The 22,582-nt window shown below is 35.3% G+C and overlaps 3 protein-coding genes across 4 annotated transcripts in view; 1 reads left to right on the forward strand and 2 right to left on the reverse strand.

Annotated features, from left to right (window-relative positions):
* LOC130666292 (uncharacterized) overlaps positions 1 to 22,582 on the reverse strand; it is a 197,526-nt gene that overhangs the window by 107,961 nt on the left and 66,983 nt on the right. Inside the window, exon 5 of one of the 2 annotated variants that reach the window (XR_008989651.1) lies at positions 19,806 to 22,128. The exons of the other annotated variant lie outside the window; for it this stretch is intronic. The gene's annotated coding sequence lies outside the window, so the exon portion shown is untranslated. Of the gene's footprint in view, positions 1 to 19,805; positions 22,129 to 22,582 lie in introns of those variants that run through there. 2 annotated transcript variants of the gene reach the window in all.
* LOC130666876 (uncharacterized) lies at positions 894 to 1,826 on the reverse strand. Its single transcript, XM_057468196.1, has one exon. It carries the CDS (start codon positions 1,824 to 1,826, stop codon positions 894 to 896), a length of 933 nt encoding a protein of 310 aa, XP_057324179.1.
* Positions 5,263 to 6,492, forward strand: LOC130666877 (uncharacterized). Its single transcript, XM_057468197.1, has one exon. It carries the CDS (start codon positions 5,263 to 5,265, stop codon positions 6,490 to 6,492), a length of 1,230 nt encoding a protein of 409 aa, XP_057324180.1.

The following is a 22,582-nucleotide window of genomic DNA, read 5'->3' on the forward strand; positions in this document are numbered from 1 at the left end:
TAGTTTTAAGTGTTCGGTTAAAACGCTCACATATGGATGCTTTCAGGTTGCTGAACGTTGAGTACATATTAATTTTATACTGCTTCATAAGATCTTTGAACTCTTTATTGTAAAACTCTTTGCCTTGATCAACATGAAGATTTTTCGGAACACGTCCTTGTTGGAATATAGATTTCATTGCATTCGTAACATCACTAGCACTTTTATTTTTAATTGGTACAGCCCAAGCGTACTTGGAGAATATATCTATCACCGTCAGCAAGTATTTATTTCCTTTATTTGAAGTAGCGTATGGGATCATTTCAACTAAATCTGCCTGCCAAGATTCATCGAGTCCTCGGATATCAACATGACGTCGCAGATAATTTCTACGAGCTTGCTTATGGAGCTCATAAGCTATTACTGACTTTTTGTCCTCCATCGTTGAAAATTTTAGCCTCCAATTTTTTTATACGTTGGGTATTCTCATCAAGTGATTCTTTTCTTGTTTTCTGTTTTTTTAACCTCAATTTTAGTTCTTGAACCTCTTTCTTTAATGTGACTACTGTAGAATCTAGTGTTACTACTTGGGCATGCAACAGTGAAATGATCTCGGACAGATCATCTTTCATACTATCATACATTAAAGTCAATTTTTTATGAACTAGATCACGTGTAAATTTCAATGTTGCTACATCATTATCATCTGAAGGATCACCAACACGACACAATTTTTTACTCTCCAAATCATAATCTCCACCAGGAGTCAACTTAAAACCAACTCCAGGTGGCCCAGGTGGTCCACTAATAAGTGCAGCTGTCATTAACGAACGTCCAAATATGTCAATACTCATTTTTGTTCTGTACACTTCTATGAACAGCAGAAGACTGGTCGAAATAGTTAAAAAATACAGTTAATATATAATTCCAGCCTCCCGTAACTCTTTGATTATTGATATAATTTCATTTGTGTGACTTGGATTACCAGCTGCTTGAGATGCCATGAGTAAACGTAGACGATCAACCAGTTCATTTGGATTATCCCAATAAACATAGTCCATATGTGTTTTCTTCTTCTTTACAATCTTATATTTAGGTAATCCTTTTCCCTTAGATGTCTTTGTAAGAAAATCAGCAATATAAGTATTAAACTTTATTGTAGAATCTTCATAAATACTGCCGTCTGATTTGTAATTTTTTCTATAAGTGTTTGTGTTTTTAATGATCTCTAGGTATGTATTTTTATCGTCTTGTGTAACACTCGCATCATTGGGTGATTTTTTAAACAGTAGTTCTAATAAACCAGGAGTTATAGGATATTCATGATCTTTAACATAAAATGTATTTTCTTCAAAATTTATTTCTGAATCACCGATATAAAAATCATTGTACCGCCGACGAACACCATATCTCAAATCTATTTCTTTACTTTTTCTATACACTTTGGCTAAATAGGATTTAACTAAACTACCCGGTTTAGCAGGAGTACTTGAAGCAGAGGGATTTATTTGGGTCTCATTAAGAGTTCTACTACTCACATCGTCATCAGAGATTAAGCTATCATAATGACTTGTATCATCAAATTCAGTTTTATTGTTGAGTGTTGAATTGTCCTTTTGTTTAACCTCTTCTTTAATTTCCTCCTTGACTTCTTGCTTAATTTTTTGTTTCGACGATTCAACTAGGCTCTGTAATGGTGTAACTATGGGTTTGAACATTTCACCCATAGCTTTTTCAGCGCTATCTTTACCTAACTTCAGCATTTTATGCTTTCGTCTGATGGCGTCACTTGCTTCAGATATCTGACGCAGCACATCTTTTTGTTTCGAAATCTCTTCAAGCTTCATGTTGATGTATTGGAGTTCACTAGATATATGATTTATATTAAGAGTTACACTTTAATTTATACTAATAAAGCAGTCAAATCCTTTTCTGTATCTTCCATTGTTGAGCTCACTGTCTTTATCAATTACCACAAAACCATATTTGCCATCATTCCAACATGCAGAGCATAGGTCTTTGAATGAATTGTATGACATGTCTGTATTTACATGATCATCATATACATGTTTTAAATTCATCTCATCTTGGCGGAAAAGAACCAAAAAATTTACATTGTCACGTATTAAATGCTTAGGAATGCGTGTATAAGTTTGACACAAATAAAAACTGTCTACGTCTTTGTGTCGACCCATACAAAAGTAAGCTCTAATGTGATCCTGTTTTTCACAAGCAACATCGTCAAATATCATTAGTGAATTAGGTTTTGCATCCTCAGGTTTAACCACATCCTCATGTTCATTGAATGGGAAAAATCCTACACCCTCTATGGGCTTGAGAAGTGACTCTAAAAACTTGTATTTCGGCTGATTAAGAGATTTTGAGTAAAGGTAAATGTTGTTGAATCTCAGACCATTGGGATGAATAATAAGTGATAATAAGGCATTTGTTTTACCACAGTTCGACGGGCCACAAAACACTGCCCGCACACTGTTCGGTAGTAAAGCACCATGTCTTTTGATCGTTTTTACTCCGGTGCCTTGAACAATTTGATCGAAATTTATCACAGGTAATTTAGCGTCGTGTTTTTTGAACTCCATGTTAACGGTTCACTGTTAGAGTGACAACTCATTTCTAAGACTATAAGTATGATAATTTATAATGATTTATTATCAGTCATTATGTCGCTGTGATGGAGTGCGGACGTATAAGTGGGAAAGGTATTGTCAACAGTATCATTAACAAGCTACCTTTTGAACTTCATATACCTGGTTATCAGTATTGTGGTCCAGGAACGAAGTTAGAGAAGAGATTGGCTCGTGGTGATCCTGGTATCAATCCTCTGGATGCAGCGTGTAAGAATCACGATATTGCTTACTCGAAAAATCGAGAAAATTTAGGGGCGCGTCACGAGGCTGATAAAATATTAGCTGATAAAGCGTGGGAACGTTTTCAAGCGAAAGACGCAACTATTGGAGAAAAAGCCGCTGCTTGGAGTATAAACAAAATCATGAAGGCAAAAAAACGCTTCGGAATGGGAATGAAGAAGAAGAGAATGGGTGGTAAGAAGAAAAGAATGGGTGGTAAGAACAAGAGAATGGTGGGTAAGAAGAGGAGAAAGAGTGGTAAGAAGAAGAAAAGTACCAGCAAACGACCCAAGGTGGCGCTGAGGAAAATTGTGACAGCTGCTAAGCAAGCAATGCAAGCAGGTGGTGATCCAATTAAATCTGCACTCAAAGGGGCTCGACAAGAGGTGAAAAAATCTGGTGAAAAGAAAAATGTTCGACAGCCACGTATACTACCAGTTCCATCTAAAATCGGTGGTGTACTTCCGTTTTTGATCCCCCTATTTGCAGGTCTTTCAGCAACCGGTGCTCTCGCTGGTGGCGCTGCGGCGGTTGCGAAGGCTGTTAACGATGCTAGTTCAACCAAAAGACAGTTAGAGGAGAGCAAGAGACATAATTCTAAAATGGAAGAGATAGCCATAGGTAAAGGCTTATACTTAAAGCAATACAGACGTGGTATGGGACTATATTTGTGGCCATATCCATCGGTTGGAAGAGGATGTAAGTCAAAAAACAAGTAGAGCTACCACATCGAGCACTTACAAACATCGACTTGATGAAATACGCCAAGGCATTAAAGATACCCAATTTCCGCGGTGTTTTCATGAGAAACGATCTGCCAAAATCTGGACCTAAAGAATTCGAATCAGCTATTGTCAATCTTGATGATAAATTTGGATCTGGAACTCATTGGGTGGCGTACAAGAAAAGTCGTGATAAAGTAATTTATTTCGATAGTTTTGGTGATTTACAACCACCAGAAGATCTTATAAAATATCTCGATGTTGGTAGCGTGAAATATAATCATAAAAGATATCAAGACTTTGACACAATTATATGTGGACATTTGTGTCTAAAATTTCTTTCCGGACGACTTTAAATTGATATGACTAGTTCCTCAGGACATTAGTCATGGCTGAGTCTTTCACGTTAACGTTGACAGGATCGTCCTCTGTGTTAGAGGCAAATTATTTCCCACCAATTGAACTGTCAGAGGGAAAGAATTATGTCTTGGGTCTTGTAGAATTGCTGACATTTAATTCGATACCTAATATAGACATTGGCGCTAATAAGTTTTATGTAACTTATCCTCCGGATAATGAAGAACAAGGAGACAAGAATGACATCGTGGATAACAATGTAGGAAATATCGACAAACCTGATGCAAAAAGGACAAAACGAGATGTGTTTATAGCGACGAGAAGTGATGATAATGTTTCATTGGACCCAGAGGTTGATGTGCAATCTCAGAGAGATATTTCTAAGAAAATAACCCCCAACAAAATTGTTCCTGTTAAAGAAAAGGTAATTAAAATACCGACTGGTAGTTATGAAATCGGAGATATTGAGAAATACATACGAAAAGCATTACCGAGACTTAGCATCAGTATAAAAGCAAATAATAATGAACTAAGAAGTGAAATTAAATGTGATCAGGTTATAAATTTTATACCTAAAGATTCTATTGGTCGGCTGTTAGGTTTCAAAAATCGTCGGCTTCAACCAAACAAAACTCACTCATCAGATTTACCTGTGGCCATACTAAAGCTAAATGCCCTAAGGGTTGAGTGTAATATAACCACAGGTGCTTATATAAATGAGCGCAAAGTGCACACGATTCACGAGTTTTTTCCGGGTGTACCACCAGGATATAAGATTGTGGAGTTGCCATCACACGTCATTTACCTTCCAATCACCGCAGATGCTATATATAATATAAGACTACGTATAGTAGATCAGGATGGAAAATTAGCAAATTTTAGGGGTGAAACTATAACCATAAGATTACATGTGAGAACGATATAAAATGGGTATTGTATATGATACAAAGAGTGGCGCTGGCTATAAAAAGATATCAACATGACCAAGCACAATCAGTCGAAGAAGACCTCACAAGGCGTTAACACATCAGAACGAGCAGTTCCTGAAAAGTCTAGGACTACGTTTACGTGGAAGATTAACAAAATAAAATTTAACTTCTGCTGCATAATCCCGTGTCGAAAGACTTAGGTGGTAAGCTGTTGAGTATAATGTCTAATAACGACGCTACAAACAACTTGAAGAAGTATTTAGAGAGCCAACAACGTAAATACGGTACAGATTTTAAAGACAGCAAAGATAAATATTCAGCACCAAGCATAAAAGGTAGTACAGCGTACGGCGGTTACGAGAAAGGCAAAAAGTACGGTGCAGTAGGTGACAGAGGATATAAAAAATAATGGCTAATATATTGGATATCCAACGACCAATTATATTCGATGAGTCAATTGCTCACTATGAACTGCATGCTCATCAACCCTATGCATCGTCGACTTTGAACAACAATGATGAAGTTCGTATCACCATCCAGAATCAAAATTTGTGCATACTTCCTAGCAAAAGTGCACTCCATATTCTCGGAAAGTTTACTAAGAATGATAATACTGCTGTCGTTGCTACCACCAACTTGGTTAATATGGGGATTGTCCACATGATTAAAGAATTCCGTTTACTTATGAATGGTGTTGAAGTTGATCGAAGCAGTAACGTCGGTATAACAAGCCTGATGAAAGGTTATGTATCATTTAGTCCAAATCAGTTGAGTACTTTAGAGAATGCTGGCTGGGTAATGGAAGATAATGTCAAATTGATCAACGCTGCAGGAAATTTTGATTTATTGATTCCGCTGAATATTTTGAGTGGTTTTGCTGAAGATTATCTGAAAGTTCTCATGAATGTTCAGCTAGAGATAGTTCTTACAATTTCAAACAGTGACATTAATGCTTACATACAACAAGCAGCGGCAGGAGCGGGTGCTGAGGAAGTAAAATTGACTTTACAAAAAATTGAGTGGATTGTGCCGTATGTAACGCTTTCAGACAAGGAGAAAATTCAAGCATTAAATTATATTACCAGTGATCCAGCTATCTCAATTAGTTTTCGAACCTGGGAATTGTATGAGTATCCGCTGTTACCAGCAACCTCAAGACACATTTGGGCTGTCAAAACATCAACACAACTGGAGAAGCCACGTTACGTCATCCTCGGATTTCAGACAGCAAGAAAAAACGACGCAAGGAAGAACGCAAGTCGATTTGATCACTGTGCGCTTCGGAACGTAAAGTTATTCCTGAACTCACAGAGTTATCCGTACGGGGATCTTAATTTGGACATAAACGACAATCAGTATGCTTTATTGTATAATATGTACACTGATTTTCAATCTTCATACTACAATAAAGAGCCTGAGCCACTGTTGACAAAGCGGAAATTTCTGCAAGAAGCTCCACTCTGTGTTATAGACTGCTCTAAACAGAATGAGGCTATTAAATCTGGACCAGTAGACATTCGATTGGAGTTTGAATCCACAAATCAATTTCCACAAAACACAACGGCTTATTGTTTAATCATTCACGATCGTATAGTTGAGTATAATCCCATCAGCAGCACTGTACGGAAATTGACTTGAAACATGGTTGTGCAATTTGATCTGACGCCAACTATACATTATATGTACACATGGAGGTATGCATACAAAACTGCTAGACGAGGTGAATGGGAGCAAATGGCTCGAGATCGAGAAAGGTTTAAAAATAGGATAGAAAGATCAAGTTATATTATAGAACCTGTATTGATTAAAAGAATGAATGAATAAATAAAAATTTTTTTACCGATGATTTAATTTGTTTTATTATTTATAATCTTAACCTAATACATTCCAATAGCATAAGTTTAATTAAATTGTATGTATATTTTAACTTGTTTTGTGAATTATTATTTTTATAGAATTACTATTATTTATACACTTTGGGCAATCTTTTCGGTATGGATAAAGCCATATTCCACAAATATCCCAATCACCACCAGACGCTGGGTAGTGGTCCATGCAAAATGAGTAATCTCTTATTTTATCATTATTTTGTAATTCCAATGAGAGAGTATCGTAAACATGACGTATTTGAGTCCTCGCGAAACGTAGGAGAAAGTGATAATCAAGGCAGGCGATATCACGATTTCGAAAAACTTGAGCAGACTGATGCATATGGCCGCGAGAGTCACCCACTCAACTCTTTATTCCCCCACTCGGTGATCGAAAAAAACGAGTTTGGACTTGTCGTATGACGTAAAAGATGACGTAATCGGGTAAAAAGACGCAATTGCGTAGGTTCATATTCCCCCACTTGGTCTGAAATATGAGCTTAGTAACGGAAAACGACGCAGAAGGTGATGTCATCGAAGCATTCGCGCAGCTTCATTCTCCCCCACTAACGAGTTACCCGCTAAAACAGAGTGGTGGGGGGAAGAACTAAACCGCGAGATGGCAGGGACTTGGGGGCTTCTCGCAAGTGCTCGTGCTACACCCTGTTTCAATATATAAAGAATCCGAATGATCATATATAAATACATGTCATGCTATTATCAGAGCTGGTACACGATAAGGTACCAGCTCTGATCATAGTGTGGCAGTATTTTTCGTCATACACATGATAATTTACAGCTGGTCGGTAAAATCTTACCTAGAGTCGGTATCAGCAACAGTCGATAAAGATAATTCCTACTTTACCGACCGGTGGTGACTTACCCACCTCAGATATGTACAAATTACCGACCGCAGATATGGTACATTACCGACAGGTGGTATTCGCGACAGTCGGTAAGGTAGAGTACTACGTTATCGGGGGGTTGAACTCCCCCTGTTTCACTACTGATGTAATTGCATGAAATTTTAAAAAATTTTATAATATTGTATAAACTTTTATACTATTTCATAAAATTATATAACATTTTATACAATTTTATAAAGTAATTTCTTAGAAGGGAAGTAATATTTAGATGAAATTTTATAAAGTTTTATACGATTCCATAAAATTATATAAAATTTTATACAATCTTATACAATTTTATATAATTTTATGAAGTAAGTCCTTAGAAGAGAAGTAATATTTAGATGAAATTTCATAAAATTATATAAAGTTGTATAGGATTTCATAAAATTATATGCAATCTTATAAAATCTTATACAAATTTACACAATTTTATAAAGTAAGATCTCAGAAGGGAAGTAATAATTAGATAAAATTTTCTATAATTGCATAAAATTTTATTAAATTATATAATATTTTATAATATTTCATAAAACTTTAGAGAATTTGATGTCACTACTGCATCTAGTGTGGGGTAGCATTTTGTAAAATTTGATAAAGTCTATTACAAATTGTTATAAAAATTGTTAGAAATTCAAAATAAATACACAAAATTTTCAATGACCATATAAAAAAAATTTTATTTTTGCGGGCAAAATATGGTGATAAACAAATATGAAAATTATATTATAAAAAATGTAATTGATTACCTAAATATATACAGGGTACCCCCAGAACAATGTAGAAAAAAAAAAACTGAATATTGAATAAAATTGATTTTATTAAAATGTTTTGTAAGTTATTTACATTAAGGAAAATTATATTTTACAAAATTATTGGATGCAAAGAAAGATAAAAAAGTTTTTAATAGTTTTTATCATAATACAAAAGTCTTTAATATTTTTCGACCGGCACTCGATTCTTGAAAAAGTTTAACGAAAAAAATTAATAATAATGCACACTCATATTTACATAAGTAATTTTTGGATGGTGTTACGTTCTGGCTTTAATTAAATTTGAATAAAAATTTTTAGAAATTTTTTTTTTGAAGTCTCGAATTATTTATTCGCCGCGGTGGGCGAATAAACGGTTCGACACTTCTTAGAATCATAATTAAATAATAAATTAATAAATCGTTACTTTGTTGGCGATATTATTTTTACTCACCGCCAACAATGTAACGGAAATCTCTGGCGATAAGAGTCGCCGTGGCTCGCGGATAGTCTAAACAGATGACGATGCATGCGACCCGGGCCACGACGATTCTCTCATAGGAAACCTGAGATGCAACGTTAACAGTTTTGATAATGTATTATAATGTATTTGATAATGTATTATACCAAGGAGCGACAGAATCAAGTCAGTCGATCACAAGATCTAGTAGAGCTAAGAACTCTACACAAACCCGCTGGCTTGATCCTGTCACTCGGACTTTAAGGCAAAATATATTGAGACAATGTGAATTGTCATCTTCTCCCTCAGCCTTGCGGTTCCCATTTTTCCCCGTCTCGTTGCCGTCTGAAACCACCTAAAGCTAGTCATAGTGCCATGGTCACATGACTAGTTATCACCTCAACGCATGACCGTAAGGGGAAGTGGGGAGCGAGCCCCAAAAACTCAGCCCTAAGACCCTACGGTGATTGAACTTCACTTCGATCCTGGATCCGTTAACGTTTAGACGTTCCTATTATTTAATATTAATTGTTACACTTGCGATACTTACGTATTTTATATTTTGTAAAACGCATATTTTCCTGGCAATTAACTTGCAATATAGTATCTTTTGAATTGTTTACTAGTTATTAATTATAATCAAATTTAAGTACATTGAAAGTATTATACGTTACCGGCGACACATTCGCGGTAATAAAATAAAATAAATACTAAAATCAGTGTACGATAAGGATTTATTCCACGTGGCCACGACTGCGTATCCTGCGTTCCAGCCAGGACCACTAATATTGTATTCTGCGTAAACCGTTACTGTAAGTAATTGAATTTATTATAATTGGCAATAAACTTGCAAAGTATTCTGATTAATTCCTTTTATTCCATCTATCACTGTTCATCCTACTTATTTCCTATTTTACTAGTAAGATTATTAAATAGTCTGATAAAATAAATATTAATTAAGTTACAAATAGTAATTTGACCATCAATAAGAATATTCTATAATTTAATAAGCCGTGAGGTAAGTTGATAAGTTTTCTCATACGTTGCCGAGTTTGAATAAGTGCGGGTCTTTGCTTTGCAAGAACCCCAGCCCACTGCTCTGTCCAAGTAAAATAAAATTTGTTAGAGGCCAGCCTAAGCCAGGGTTCAACCCGCGAATTCTGGTGGCTGCTGGTAGAAATCGCGAAGACGAAAAGCGATTTGTCTCAACTGGCGCTCGAACAGGGACTTTGCAGTAGTTCAAACCGGCAACGAAAAATTTTATTAATTTTTGTCACGGCTTTACCCAAAATTTTTACCAAATTTCTAGTCACAATTTTAAATTAAATTTCTTACCAGTATCAGAAAAAATATAATTTTCTACATTCATCATTCCATTACATTTTATCATTCATTACCAGCATCTAATTTCATAAAATAGTTTATTATTTTAAAATTTCTTTTATTTATTATAAATTGTATCAAACAATAATTGTCATTGTAATTTTGTGTGCTAGTTTGTTCCTATAAAAATATTATTTGTACTTTGACCTTGAGATTATACTAATCACGCGCCCTGTAATACTAGAAGCTAGCATTTATTTCATAACAGTTTATTTGACAAGAACAACGCAAAATAAATACAAAATAAAATTTTCAAATAAAACTTTTGTTCGGATATCTTCTAAGTGTAGTAAATAAATTTATAACGTTCTTTGTAATATACAAAAGATTATTATACTCGTTTCCGGCTTAACATACAATATCTTTTGCTCGACAAAACTCTTACCAATAACAAATTAAAAACGTAAACAATCTACAAATAAAATCTTTGCAGTAATAAATAAAAATTTATTAGTCATCAAGAATCCTAATTACCAAAATAAATTATTAATTTGCTACATTTAATAAATAAATAAATCTCAACAGCTTTGAAATAAAATTTCATTGTGACAATTCTTGATGAAATAAATCTATTTATAATCCGATAAAATTTTAATCAGCTCAGATTAATTAAAAGTATCAATAATAAAATTTTTATAAACTATTATTTCTGCAAAGAATATATTTTTGAATTAAAATCAAGTAAGAGAACTTCCCTGTCAAACGATGCCGTCACAGAGAACGCCGATTTCGCAACTACCCGCTTCGGTCAACTTGGCTAATAATCCTGAGAATCTTTTACATTTTCCTATGACATCGGGTGCGTCGATACCGAGCACCAACGCAATAGAGGAACTCGCTGCTTTCTTACAGACGCATGACGTACATAACAGCACGTTAAGCACCCACAGTCAACAAATTAATAATCATAATATTGTTACCACTAGTGTGAACGGCAACGTTAGTACTTATTCTCACAATATTAGTGGGGTTGATCCAATAACTGAGCAGGCCGAAAATACAACCTCCGTCGCCGTCCTACAGAACGTCGTTTCGCACCTGCGAACAGAAATCGAAACATTGCGAGCTGAACGGCAACATCTACTCCAGATAACTAATACTGTCCTGCGACCATCCAGTACAAGTTTGTCGCCTGCAAACCTTCAGACAAGTACTTCAAGCACGTGGAGGACCAGGGAATTATTTTCCGCTGCTACGGTAACGTCACAAGCAGCAAAGTCTTTTTCGGCTGCTTACGTAGTCCCATGTCTTCCTACATACGTTTCGGCTACACAAGCAAACGGGCTGCAGTCGGCCATGTCTGGCTTACTTGCGCGGGAACCGTACGCGCACTCAACAGTCCCACTACCAACTCACACGTCGCTGCCACACATGAGTATGCAATATCCAGTACAGCCTGACATACACATCAACAACTTAAATTCTGAGTCTACTAGTCTATTAATAAATTTAGAAACTATGATGAAAATAATTTTGCAAAAGCTGGATCAATTGCTTATAAACGCCACACTCGAAAAAGGTACTCACACGAATACGATTCCAACATCACAAACATCTGCACAGAAAGTCCAGGTTTGCGGTCGTTGTACTAGAATCGGACACGTTGCCGAGGTTTGCTGTGGACCTGTAACCGATGAACTACGTATGAGAGCGGGACTATCTGTCCGTCATCGTCCCGCAACTTCAAGAAAACGCGTAAGCGGCCTGGTAGACTTGAAATGCTCTATCAGGACTCCTGCAGAAGAGATTCAACCAAAAGAATGTACCACAACTATTGCTGACGTTTCCGAAGATAAAACAGACGCCCCTGAATCAGTTATTCACAATGGACATATTACTTGTCACTATCCGATTAAGTATGCTGCTGAATCCAACGACACACAAAGTACTCTATTGCCAACGCTCAGTAATTACTCATATTACAACACCTGTAACCAAAGATACTCAGGGCCTACGGATTGGACATCAACTAGGTATACCCAAGAAGAAGCGGAGAAATTTCATCAAGCTCATCTACGTGCGATCAAGAAACCAGAAGAACAAGAAAATTTTTACGTTACCGATTCGGACCTAAAATTAAAATAAAATAATACAGTCATACACTAAGTAGTTGATAAGAAAATTTATCATGCGTTACCGAAGTGGATATACTCCAACAATATTTTCCATCAAATTCATACTCATCTCATTCATTCATTTCATTTATTATTGCCAATTGTAATAATTTTTAATTACAGCGTCGAGTCTGGGAGCAGTTGGCAGACTGAATAATCGAAATCTTTCAATAGTACTACTTCTTTACAGTCCTCGACTTTCAAAAAAAAAAAATAATTGTATTTAATTATTAATTGTAAATATTACGAAATTATTTTTAACAGTATCTTGTAATATTAGTTCGTAAGCGGTAAATACACACTTCTAGGCTGATCCAGATCGAAGTCCCAGAATAGAAGTGAACCTGAAAAGGGTGACTAAACTTTAATATTTTAGTATCCCTTACGGCTTGCAATTAATTACTGGCAATATACTTGCATACCGGACGATACTACTCGCAATTGAAAAATTTGAATACTGACGATCTACTCGCAAAACTTGTAAATAATTTTCAAATTAATTTTTTTTTTACGGCAATCTACTTGCATACCGGACGATACCACTCGCAATTGCAAAAATTAAATACTGACGATCTACTCGCAATACTTAAAAATAATTTTATCAAATTAATTTTTTTCGGCAATCTACTTGCATATCCGGCAATACACTTGCAATTGAATAAAATACGGGCAATCCACTTGTATATCTGGCAATCTACTTGCAATACCTGTAAATATTTTCATAAAATCAATTTTTATATTACGGCAATACTTGCAACAACAACGGCGATTTACTTGCCAAGCATTTACGGTGATCTACTCGCCATTATTATGGCGATTTACTCGCATTGTAAATATTGTAAATAAACAAAATCATTCTTTTCAGTCGGACAACCTGGACGAGAGGTCAAAAGGGTAACCTTGGCTTGGTGGGGGGGATTGAGACAATGTGAATTGTCATCTTCTCCCTCAGCCTTGCGGTTCCCATTTTTCCCCGTCTTGTTGCCGTCTGAAACCACCTAAAGCTAGTCATAGTGCCATGGTCACATGACTAGTTATCACCTCAACGCATGACCGTAAGGGGAAGTGGGGAGCGAGCCCCAAAAACTCAGCCCTAAGACCCTACGGTGATTGAACTTCACTTCGATCCTGGATCCGTTAACGTTTAGACGTTCCTATTATTTAATATTAATTGTTACACTTGCGATACTTACGTATTTTATATTTTGTAAAACGCATATTTTCCTGGCAATTAACTTGCAATATAGTATCTTTTGAATTGTTTACTAGTTATTAATTATAATCAAATTTAAGTACATTGAAAGTATTATACGTTACCGGCGACACATTCGCGGTAATAAAATAAAATAAATACTAAAATCAGTGTACGATAAGGATTTATTCCACGTGGCCACGACTGCGTATCCTGCGTTCCAGCCAGGACCACTAATATTGTATTCTGCGTAAACCGTTACTGTAAGTAATTGAATTTATTATAATTGGCAATAAACTTGCAAAGTATTCTGATTAATTCCTTTTATTCCATCTATCACTGTTCATCCTACTTATTTCCTATTTTACTAGTAAGATTATTAAATAGTCTGATAAAATAAATATTAATTAAGTTACAAATAGTAATTTGACCATCAATAAGAATATTCTATAATTTAATAAGCCGTGAGGTAAGTTGATAAGTTTTCTCATACGTTGCCGAGTTTGAATAAGTGCGGGTCTTTGCTTTGCAAGAACCCCAGCCCACTGCTCTGTCCAAGTAAAATAAAATTTGTTAGAGGCCAGCCTAAGCCAGGGTTCAACCCGCGAATTCTGGTGGCTGCTGGTAGAAATCGCGAAGACGAAAAGCGATTTGTCTCAATATCTATCCGTATTTCATTAAAAATATATTTTCCTTTTTAACTTTGGGCGCCGCTACCGGCAGCCCAATATTAACACACACTTCATATTGGGCGCCGTCCCCGGCAACCTAATATTCTCACCTGTTTTAGGCGCCGATACCGGCAGCTCAAGCACTTCCTTCCTGACTTCCAAAATTCATGCCGAGAAGCCGAAGGGCAGGTAAAAAGGCCCAATTACGTCGGGTCATTCGTACGATCCATGAGGATCTCGGTCGTTCAGTTCACCAACGCCACCGCCTAGAAATTGTTGCCGAGGAAGTTCTTCTCGATCCAGTGACGTTAGTTATTCCAAATTCGGGTATCGCGTCAAGTAAGGTTCGTGAGCCGTCGAGCTCTTGCGTTGTTGAGTTGTCGATCTATGGTGGTGTGGTCCAACAGCTGGAGTCGCTCGTCCTTACCGAGAAACCGAGCCTTCAAAGCTCTTCCTGTGCAGAGGAGGATTCACGGGCGAACCCAGTCTTCTGGACTGGTATCAGTGAGGGTTGGCAGTTGGATCCAGTGGACGTTCTATCCGTCCATCCACCCAGTGGGAGCATCCCTTTTCACGACCCTCGTTACGGGTACTACTCAGATGCCTATTTCAAGGCCACCAGCCGAAACGAGTACGCACCAGCGGAGGCGAAGAAATTACGGAAAAAAGGGATTATTTGGGCCGACTTATGAGGCCCATAATTTCCACCATGGTAAGTCATTGAAACTTTTTGCCTAAAATAAGAGAAGGTCAACAGCTGACGCACCTGGGGTCTATTGACACCCTAACGACGTCAACCTGGTCGAATCAAAAATATTCTGTATGATCAATAGATAAGCCAGAATGTAACAATGGTTATAATAGATTTAAAAAAAAAATTTTTTTTATAAAACTTTAGAAGTACCTCGTTTTGCCTACCCCCGCCACCCCTTTCTCTTTGTTATAACCAAATAATTTTTTTTATTTTAATAATTATTTAAAATAATTATTTCTGAGCTCCTCTGCAAATCGCGCGAAAACGCAGCGTCAGCTTTTTCACCTTTTTATGCGGCAAAGAATAGTGGGAAGACACCTGCAATAAGCTTAACAAATAAACAATAAACTGTCGTCACTTTCCACCAATGACGATAATTATCAATTCCCCATCAAATTGCCAAGGTAAGTTCATAAAAAGCCTGAGCGCCCATAGCCCGGGGCTAGTCGGTTTTTAAAACTTACGGTCCGCGAAGATTTGAAAGTCAAAATTTCGTGCACTCTTATTGCAGGAATCCGCCCTAGGCGTTGAAAAGTCAATAAGAGGATTTTTAATAATTTTTAACCTAAATCCTATTGCAGGAATCCGCATCTGCGTTGAAAAGTCAATAAGAAATAGTCAAAGATTGCTAAATTCTATTAACCTTACTGCAGGAATCCGCCCTAGGCGTTGAAAAGTCAGCAAGGGATTTAAACTTTTCATTAAAAATCTTCAAATATTGATGTAAAATTCGATCTGACGCAGCTGTAGTAATCGTTCGTCTAGTACAATATTTGTCGGATTTTAAAATCCATCCGGTTCGATTGAATCAGTGACACAAATTCACGTGAATTTGTGAGTCCATCTCGAGCCGAGTTTTGCGCATAAAACCATTTCCCGGGTGTGTAAAAAGGACGCATTAAATATAAATTAAAATCTTATAAAAATATCTGTTAAGGATAGTTAATCCTATAGTATAAATTAAAGATAAAATTGTGAAAACTAGAGTGAATAAGTGACGTTTAGTTGAAACGTTGAAATTTGAAGCATCCAAATAAAGACAAATTCATCACTCCAACCTTGTGGTTTTCATTCGAGAGTAGTACATAAGGTCTTATCCTATAACCCAGCCGCGCCCACTCAACCCAAATCCTAGGAGCAAGGTTATAACGGTGGGCCTTGGCTACTTCGTGTCCAGTAACCACGAACCACAGTTAATTAATTTCCCCGAATAAATTCAATTTTATTAATTAATTATCGTAAATATAAATTTAGATGTTCTGCTTGCTGGTTCTGAAATCGGGAAAATTAATGTAATCTCAGGAGTAGGTTTGCTCGTTCTGACCGGACACGTGGTTGAAAGAAAATTCTTATTCTATGTGACGCTGGTGATAAAAGAAATTTAAGCAAGAGATAACAATAAAATTTATACTATTTTTATTTAACCAAGATCCCCAATTTATACATAAAGTTTTCCCCGTTTAATTGTTTTAAGTTCTATAATTGATTTGTCAGGAAATAAAAATATCTAAAAATTATAAGAGACCTTTTATGTAGAGCGTCAAATTTTGCATAAGATTATGTCTTGAACATTCCAAAGTATTGGTCCCACCAAGAGCTACAAAATTCCAAAGCTTAATAAATAAATTTTCCCATGTCATTTAAACGGAAAATAGAAAATTGCGATGCGGCAGTTGTTAATATTAATATTAAGAGCTCAAACTTTCACAGTATTTTTTTTTCGTCATTTCTAACAATATTTTCGATATAATGAAGAAAAAAAAAATTTGTCAATTTTTTTGTATCAGTCAAATATATATACACTAATGGAAAAAATTAAAGGATCAAAAAAAAATTCTAAATTTTTAGGCGATTTTCAACAGGCTCTAACTTTGAGAGAAATGGTCGTACAAGAAAAAAAAAAAGAAATTGTAGCTCCAAGTGTCTACTTTTTGGATTAGAACTTTAAAATTTTTTAGCGTCAGCAGTTTTTGAGTAATCTTAAAAAAACCAGCGACAAAAAAATTTTCAAATTTTTTTAATTTTTTTTTTTTTGGTCTACGGGCGTGGAAAAAATTATTTTTGCTTAACCACTATGAGGGTCGGATACCTTCATTATTCAGCTTTAATTTCTTTTTTTATGGACCTTGATACGTCCACTTCTCGCCGAGATATCGGTCTTCAAATGGAAAAGGATCCTTTTGTCTTTGATTATCGATATCTCAGAAACCAATGATCGCACAGAAAGTTAATGATGGGTTTTAAAAACTTGAATAAATTCCCTTCAACGATTAGCCATTGCTTTTTCGAAAAAAAAAATTTTTCCTATCGTCACATGAATTTAAATATGCAACAACAAAAGGGCTTTTTGTGGATTTTTGAAAAATCAAGCGCTGAAACGAAAATATTGTGGAAATCGATAAAGTTAAGTGTGCATTTTACAGTTCAATACGTCCACAAAAACCCTACGAAGAGCCAGATCAATCCAACCTGCAGTTTATTTGTTTCACGCGATCAAATTTTTGAAAAAATTAAAGGATCACGTTTTTTGCTCTGAAAAGCTCATAATCTCTGACAAAATGAAAAAAAAAATTTTTTCGAGCTTTGTCTACATTTTTATTGCAGACAGTGCTTAAATTTTCAAAAATGAAAAAAGTTTTTCTTTTTCGAAAAATTTCAGAAAAAAAATTTTTTTTCGAAAATTTTTTTTTTGGAACATTTTTAGGAAATTTAAGAAACCAACGCTAAGTCATTTTCAACACGTTTCCACCGCTGCATTCCATGGTTTTACTGATTCCTCGTTAATTAAATTTAAAAAAAAAGTTAATACCACTGACTGAATTTCGACCTTTTTCACACGCTTTTCAGAGATTGTTTTTCTACACTTGTTGTGAATCCTTAGCAAATCGCTTAATTAAACAGTTTTATTAAAAACTAATCCTCTTTACACAAAAAAAAATTTTTTTTAAATTTTTTTCGTCGAAATTAAAAGTTTCTGACGTTTTCGATTTTTAATCATGGTTAGACGACATTTATCGGAGGTGGAGGTTGCTTGGTTGGTGACCCTTATTGACGAAGGTTACCCTCAACGTGCAGTTGCCGCCCAGATGGGTGTAAGTCAATCCGTCGTACCTCGAGCTTTAATCTCTATGGTATCGACCGACGTCTTCTCGTTTGGCGCCGTCGTGCAGAACGTTTTCGCCAGAACTTTGTCCGTCCAGTTGTCACCTACGGCGGAGGATCAGTCATGGTGTGGGGCGGTGTTTCGCGAAATTGGAGAACACCTTTGGTAATTGTTCGCGAAAATTTAACGGCAAGGCGCTATATCGACCAAATTTTAAGGCCCATTGTTTTGCGCAGACGAGAATATCTGAGGTCGTTCGTATTAATGCAAGATAACGCACGTCCACACACGGCCAACATTACCAGGCACTTCTTTGAGCGGCATGACATTACATTATTGCGAAACCCAGCAATGAGTCCAGATCTCAACCCCATAGAACATGTTTGGGACATAATGGGCCGTCGGTTGCGCAGAGAGTATCCAAATTTGCAGAACTTAGCCGCCTTGGAGCGAGCGCTTCAGCAAATTTGAAATACCATTCCGCAGCCTCAAATTACTGCTTGCATTAACATGGCTGAACGTTTAAGAGCCGTTATTGAGAACCGAGGTGGCAATACCCGTTTTTAAATTATCAAATGCGGCTGATCCACCATACGAACAGACACCGACGAAGACATGAACACACACACATACACACACTCTTCAGAGAATGAGTTTGGAGTCTTTAAATACGGTGGAACTGACGAGCCACCGGGTCTCATTTCTCCTGAAAAACCATAGACACACACACACACACACGCACACTCTTCAGAGAATGAGTTTGGAGTCTTTAAATACGGTGGAACTGACGAGCCACCGGGTCTCATTTCTCCTGAAAAACCACACACACACACACACACACACACACACACACACACACACACACACACACACACACACACACACACGTGTGTGTGTAAGAAGCGTAAATCCGACCGCGCAACCTCCACGTGGTACGCTTTGGATAACGCTAATGCCGGCGGTGATTATTTTCTGAAATTGTTCGAAAAAGAAAAACTTTTTTCATTTTTGAAAATTTAAGCACTGTCTGCAATAAAAATGTAGACAAAGCTCGAAAAAATTTTTTTTTTCATTTTGTCAGAGATTATGAGCTTTTCAGAGCAAAAAACGTGATCCTTTAATTTTTTCAAAAATTTGATCGCGTGAAACAAATAAACTGCAGGTTGGATTGATCTGGCTCTTCGTAGGGTTTTTGTGGACGTATTGAACTGTAAAATGCACACTTAACATTATCGATTTCCACAATATTTTCGTTTCAGCGCTTGATTTTTCAAAAATCCACAAAAAGCCCTTTTGTTGTTGCATATTTAAATTCATGTGACGATAGGAAAAATTTTTTTTTTCGAAAAAGCAATGGCTAATCGTTGAAGGGAATTTATTCAAGTTTTTAAAACCCATCATTAATTTTCTGTGCGATCATTGGTTTCTGAGATATCGATAATCAAAGACAAAAGGATCCTTTTCCATTTGAAGACCGATATCTCGGCGAGAAGTGGACGTATCAAGGTCCATAAAAAAAGAAATTAAAGCTGAATAATGAAGGTATCCGACCCTCATAGTGGTTTAGCAAAAATAATTTTTTCCACGCCCGTAGACCAAAAAAAAAAAAATTAAAAAAATTTGAAAATTTTTTTGTCGCTGGTTTTTTTAAGATTACTCAAAAACTGCTGACGCTAAAAAATTTTAAAGTTCTAATCCAAAAAGTAGACACTTGGAGCTACAATTTCTTTTTTTTTTTCTTGTACGACCATTTCTCTCAAAGTTAGAGCCTGTTGAAAATCGCCTAAAAATTTAGAATTTTTTTTTGATCCTTTAATTTTTTCCATTAGTGTATAGGCGATTATCACGGTTAAGTTCAAAGATGGGCTAAATCGCTCGATTAGTTCAGAAGTTATGGCTGTTTGAAATATTTACGATTTTTCAAAAAAATTCGTTTTTATTCACTTTCAAGTCCATATAATTTTAAAACTAACACTCATAGACAATTTCCGTCAAAAGTATCTGAAAGCTTGTCTAATAAGCTTTAATTTGACTCATCAAACTTTATGTTCTGACCATTTCTTCCAATACTTTGATAGCCTTGAAAATTTTAATGGAATAAAAAGATGTTGAAAATATGGTTTTCATTCCACATAACTTATGCTTGTCCCATTATAATCCAGTTTCGAAAGTTGTATTTTATTGTGAAGAATATAACCTGTTAATTTCACAGCTATTTTATATTTTAAAAGTATTTCTTTTATTACTTATGATGTCTCAAATGTACCTCTACTCCCTATGATTATCACTGGTCTAGTCATTGCGATAGCATCCACAGTTCTTATCGGATTTTAATGAAATTTTTTACACTTATTCTATAGGCGATTATTTTGATCAAGTTTGCATATGGGCTGAATCAGTCGAATAGTTCAGAAGTTATGGCTGTTTACAATTTTCATGATTTTTCGTAAAAATCAGTTTTTAATCACTGCTAAAGCTAATATAACTTTAAAACTAATATTCATAGACAATTTTCGTAAAAGGTATCTGTAAGCTTGTTTAATAATCTTTAATTCATGAACCGAAACTTTATGTTTTTACCATTTCTTCCAATAATTTGAGAGCCTTCAAAATTTTAATGGCATCAAAAAATATTAAAGATATGGTTTTCATTCCACATAACTTATGCATGTCTCATTATAATTCAATTTCGAAAGTTGTATTTTATTGTGAAAAAAATAACCTGTAAATTTCGAAGCTACTTTATATTTTATAAGTCAACGTTTAATATACGGCTTTGGAATCAATATTTATCAGCCTTAGAAGGCGATCATCGTACCAATAACGCAGTCGAAGGCTGGCATTGTGGTCTTCGTAATCGTGCACAAGCTGCGCACTTGAATGTATGGAAGTTTATCCATTTATTACGTGATGAACAGGCACTTGTAGATTTGAGGTTGGAGCAGTTGATACGTGGTGACGCTTCAAAGAAATCTAAGGCTATATACATCCGTAATGATCGTCGGATCATAAACGTCGTTAAGAAATACCGTGATATTCCCATTGAAGAATATCTGCGGGGTATTTCCCATAACATTAAATTTTAAATATATTTTTATAGATATTAAACATTAAAATGTAATAAATTTGTAGTAATAAATAAAAATTTATATATATTTATTAATTTTTAATGTTATTATAATAAATCTTATTTATATTTGTGTTTAAAAAATGGAGATGGAGAGCGTAGTACCGATACAAAAAATAATATAGATTTGGTACGTGGAGAAATTTTAGTAGTGAGTAATTTTGGTTTTGAGAATTTTTTATAGCGAGAAATTTTTGTGTCGGATCAATTTTTGTTTGAGTAATTATTGCTGAGAAATTTTTGCATGAGAAATTATTCCGGATTTATAAAGGCAGGGAGCCGCAGATTTCTATTATAGTTGGATTAATTTCATCACGCTTATGATCCACCGAACATTGAGTACATTGTTCTTTAATATCTATTTTATTTAAATCTGAATCTTTTAAACAAGCAATTTTTTTATTCTATTCAATGCATGCATTTGTAAATTATTTTTTAATGTGAATGTATAATTAACTACCAAATCTTCATAAACCGTACTTAAATATTTCATATTATAATTAAATTCGTCAACTATCTTCAAATATTTATCACTAACTAAATTAGGATCATTAATGACTATCTTACTTTTACTTCTTATCAATTTGTAAACGAAATATAAAAATTTTGGTTGACCGGTATTATATAAGCTTTTAAACGTGTCAAACGACATCAATAATGCATGAGTTTTATAAAAATAATTTATGTATAGTTGTAAATTTAAAAATAAACGCGATAGATTACACACATCTTGACAAATAATACTAATTATTTTTTGTCGTTGTTCTCCAGTTAACGCTGAAGCATTCAAAAAACTTGTCAACCCTTTTTGAATCGTATATATTTCAGTGTCTCTAAAATCATCGTTTAATGCCAATTTGCGCTTGGATGGTATATTTTTTAAACACAGCTTGGATGTTCTTCTAATGTGTCCTTTCAACCCACAAAATTTACACTGAAGGTTCTCTGTAAGGAAAATTTATTTTTAATTCTAAATCATTAAAGCTTAAAGTTTGATTATTATAGGGGAAAGCGGAGGGGAAGAAGAATGGGCCCCCTAAAATTTTTGTCCATTCTAAATGACTTATGAACAAGAAACCCTTGCAAAGTGTTTGAGAGGCAAAATTTTGAATTTTTAGGGGCAGATCTGGTGAAAAATCGTAGACACACAACGGAGGAAAAAAGGAAATCTTAATCCGAGTATTCGCGATCCATGCTCTCGTACACTCGGCTTGAAGTGTCCTACTTTTCTCCCTTGATGTGTAATATATTATTGAGATGAAATTAATAATAGTGGAATTCTAGTAGATTTTTTAGAGAGCCCATTTTGTTCCAAATTTGAATTTTTTATTTTTGGAGCATATTGAATACGAATACATGACAAAAGAAGACCCAAAATTGTAAAAGCGGTAGAAAAAAA

This window comes from Microplitis mediator, chromosome 4 (genome assembly GCF_029852145.1).
Source record: "Microplitis mediator isolate UGA2020A chromosome 4, iyMicMedi2.1, whole genome shotgun sequence".
Taxonomy (NCBI): Eukaryota; Metazoa; Arthropoda; class Insecta; order Hymenoptera; family Braconidae; genus Microplitis; species Microplitis mediator.

Bases quoted from the DNA above. Each gene is read 5' to 3' on its own strand.
- LOC130666877 (XM_057468197.1), top strand. From the start codon at position 5,263: ATGGCTAATATATTGGATATCCAACGACCAATTATATTCGATGAGTCA.
- LOC130666876 (XM_057468196.1), bottom strand. From the start codon at position 1,826: ATGAAGCTTGAAGAGATTTCGAAACAAAAAGATGTGCTGCGTCAGATA.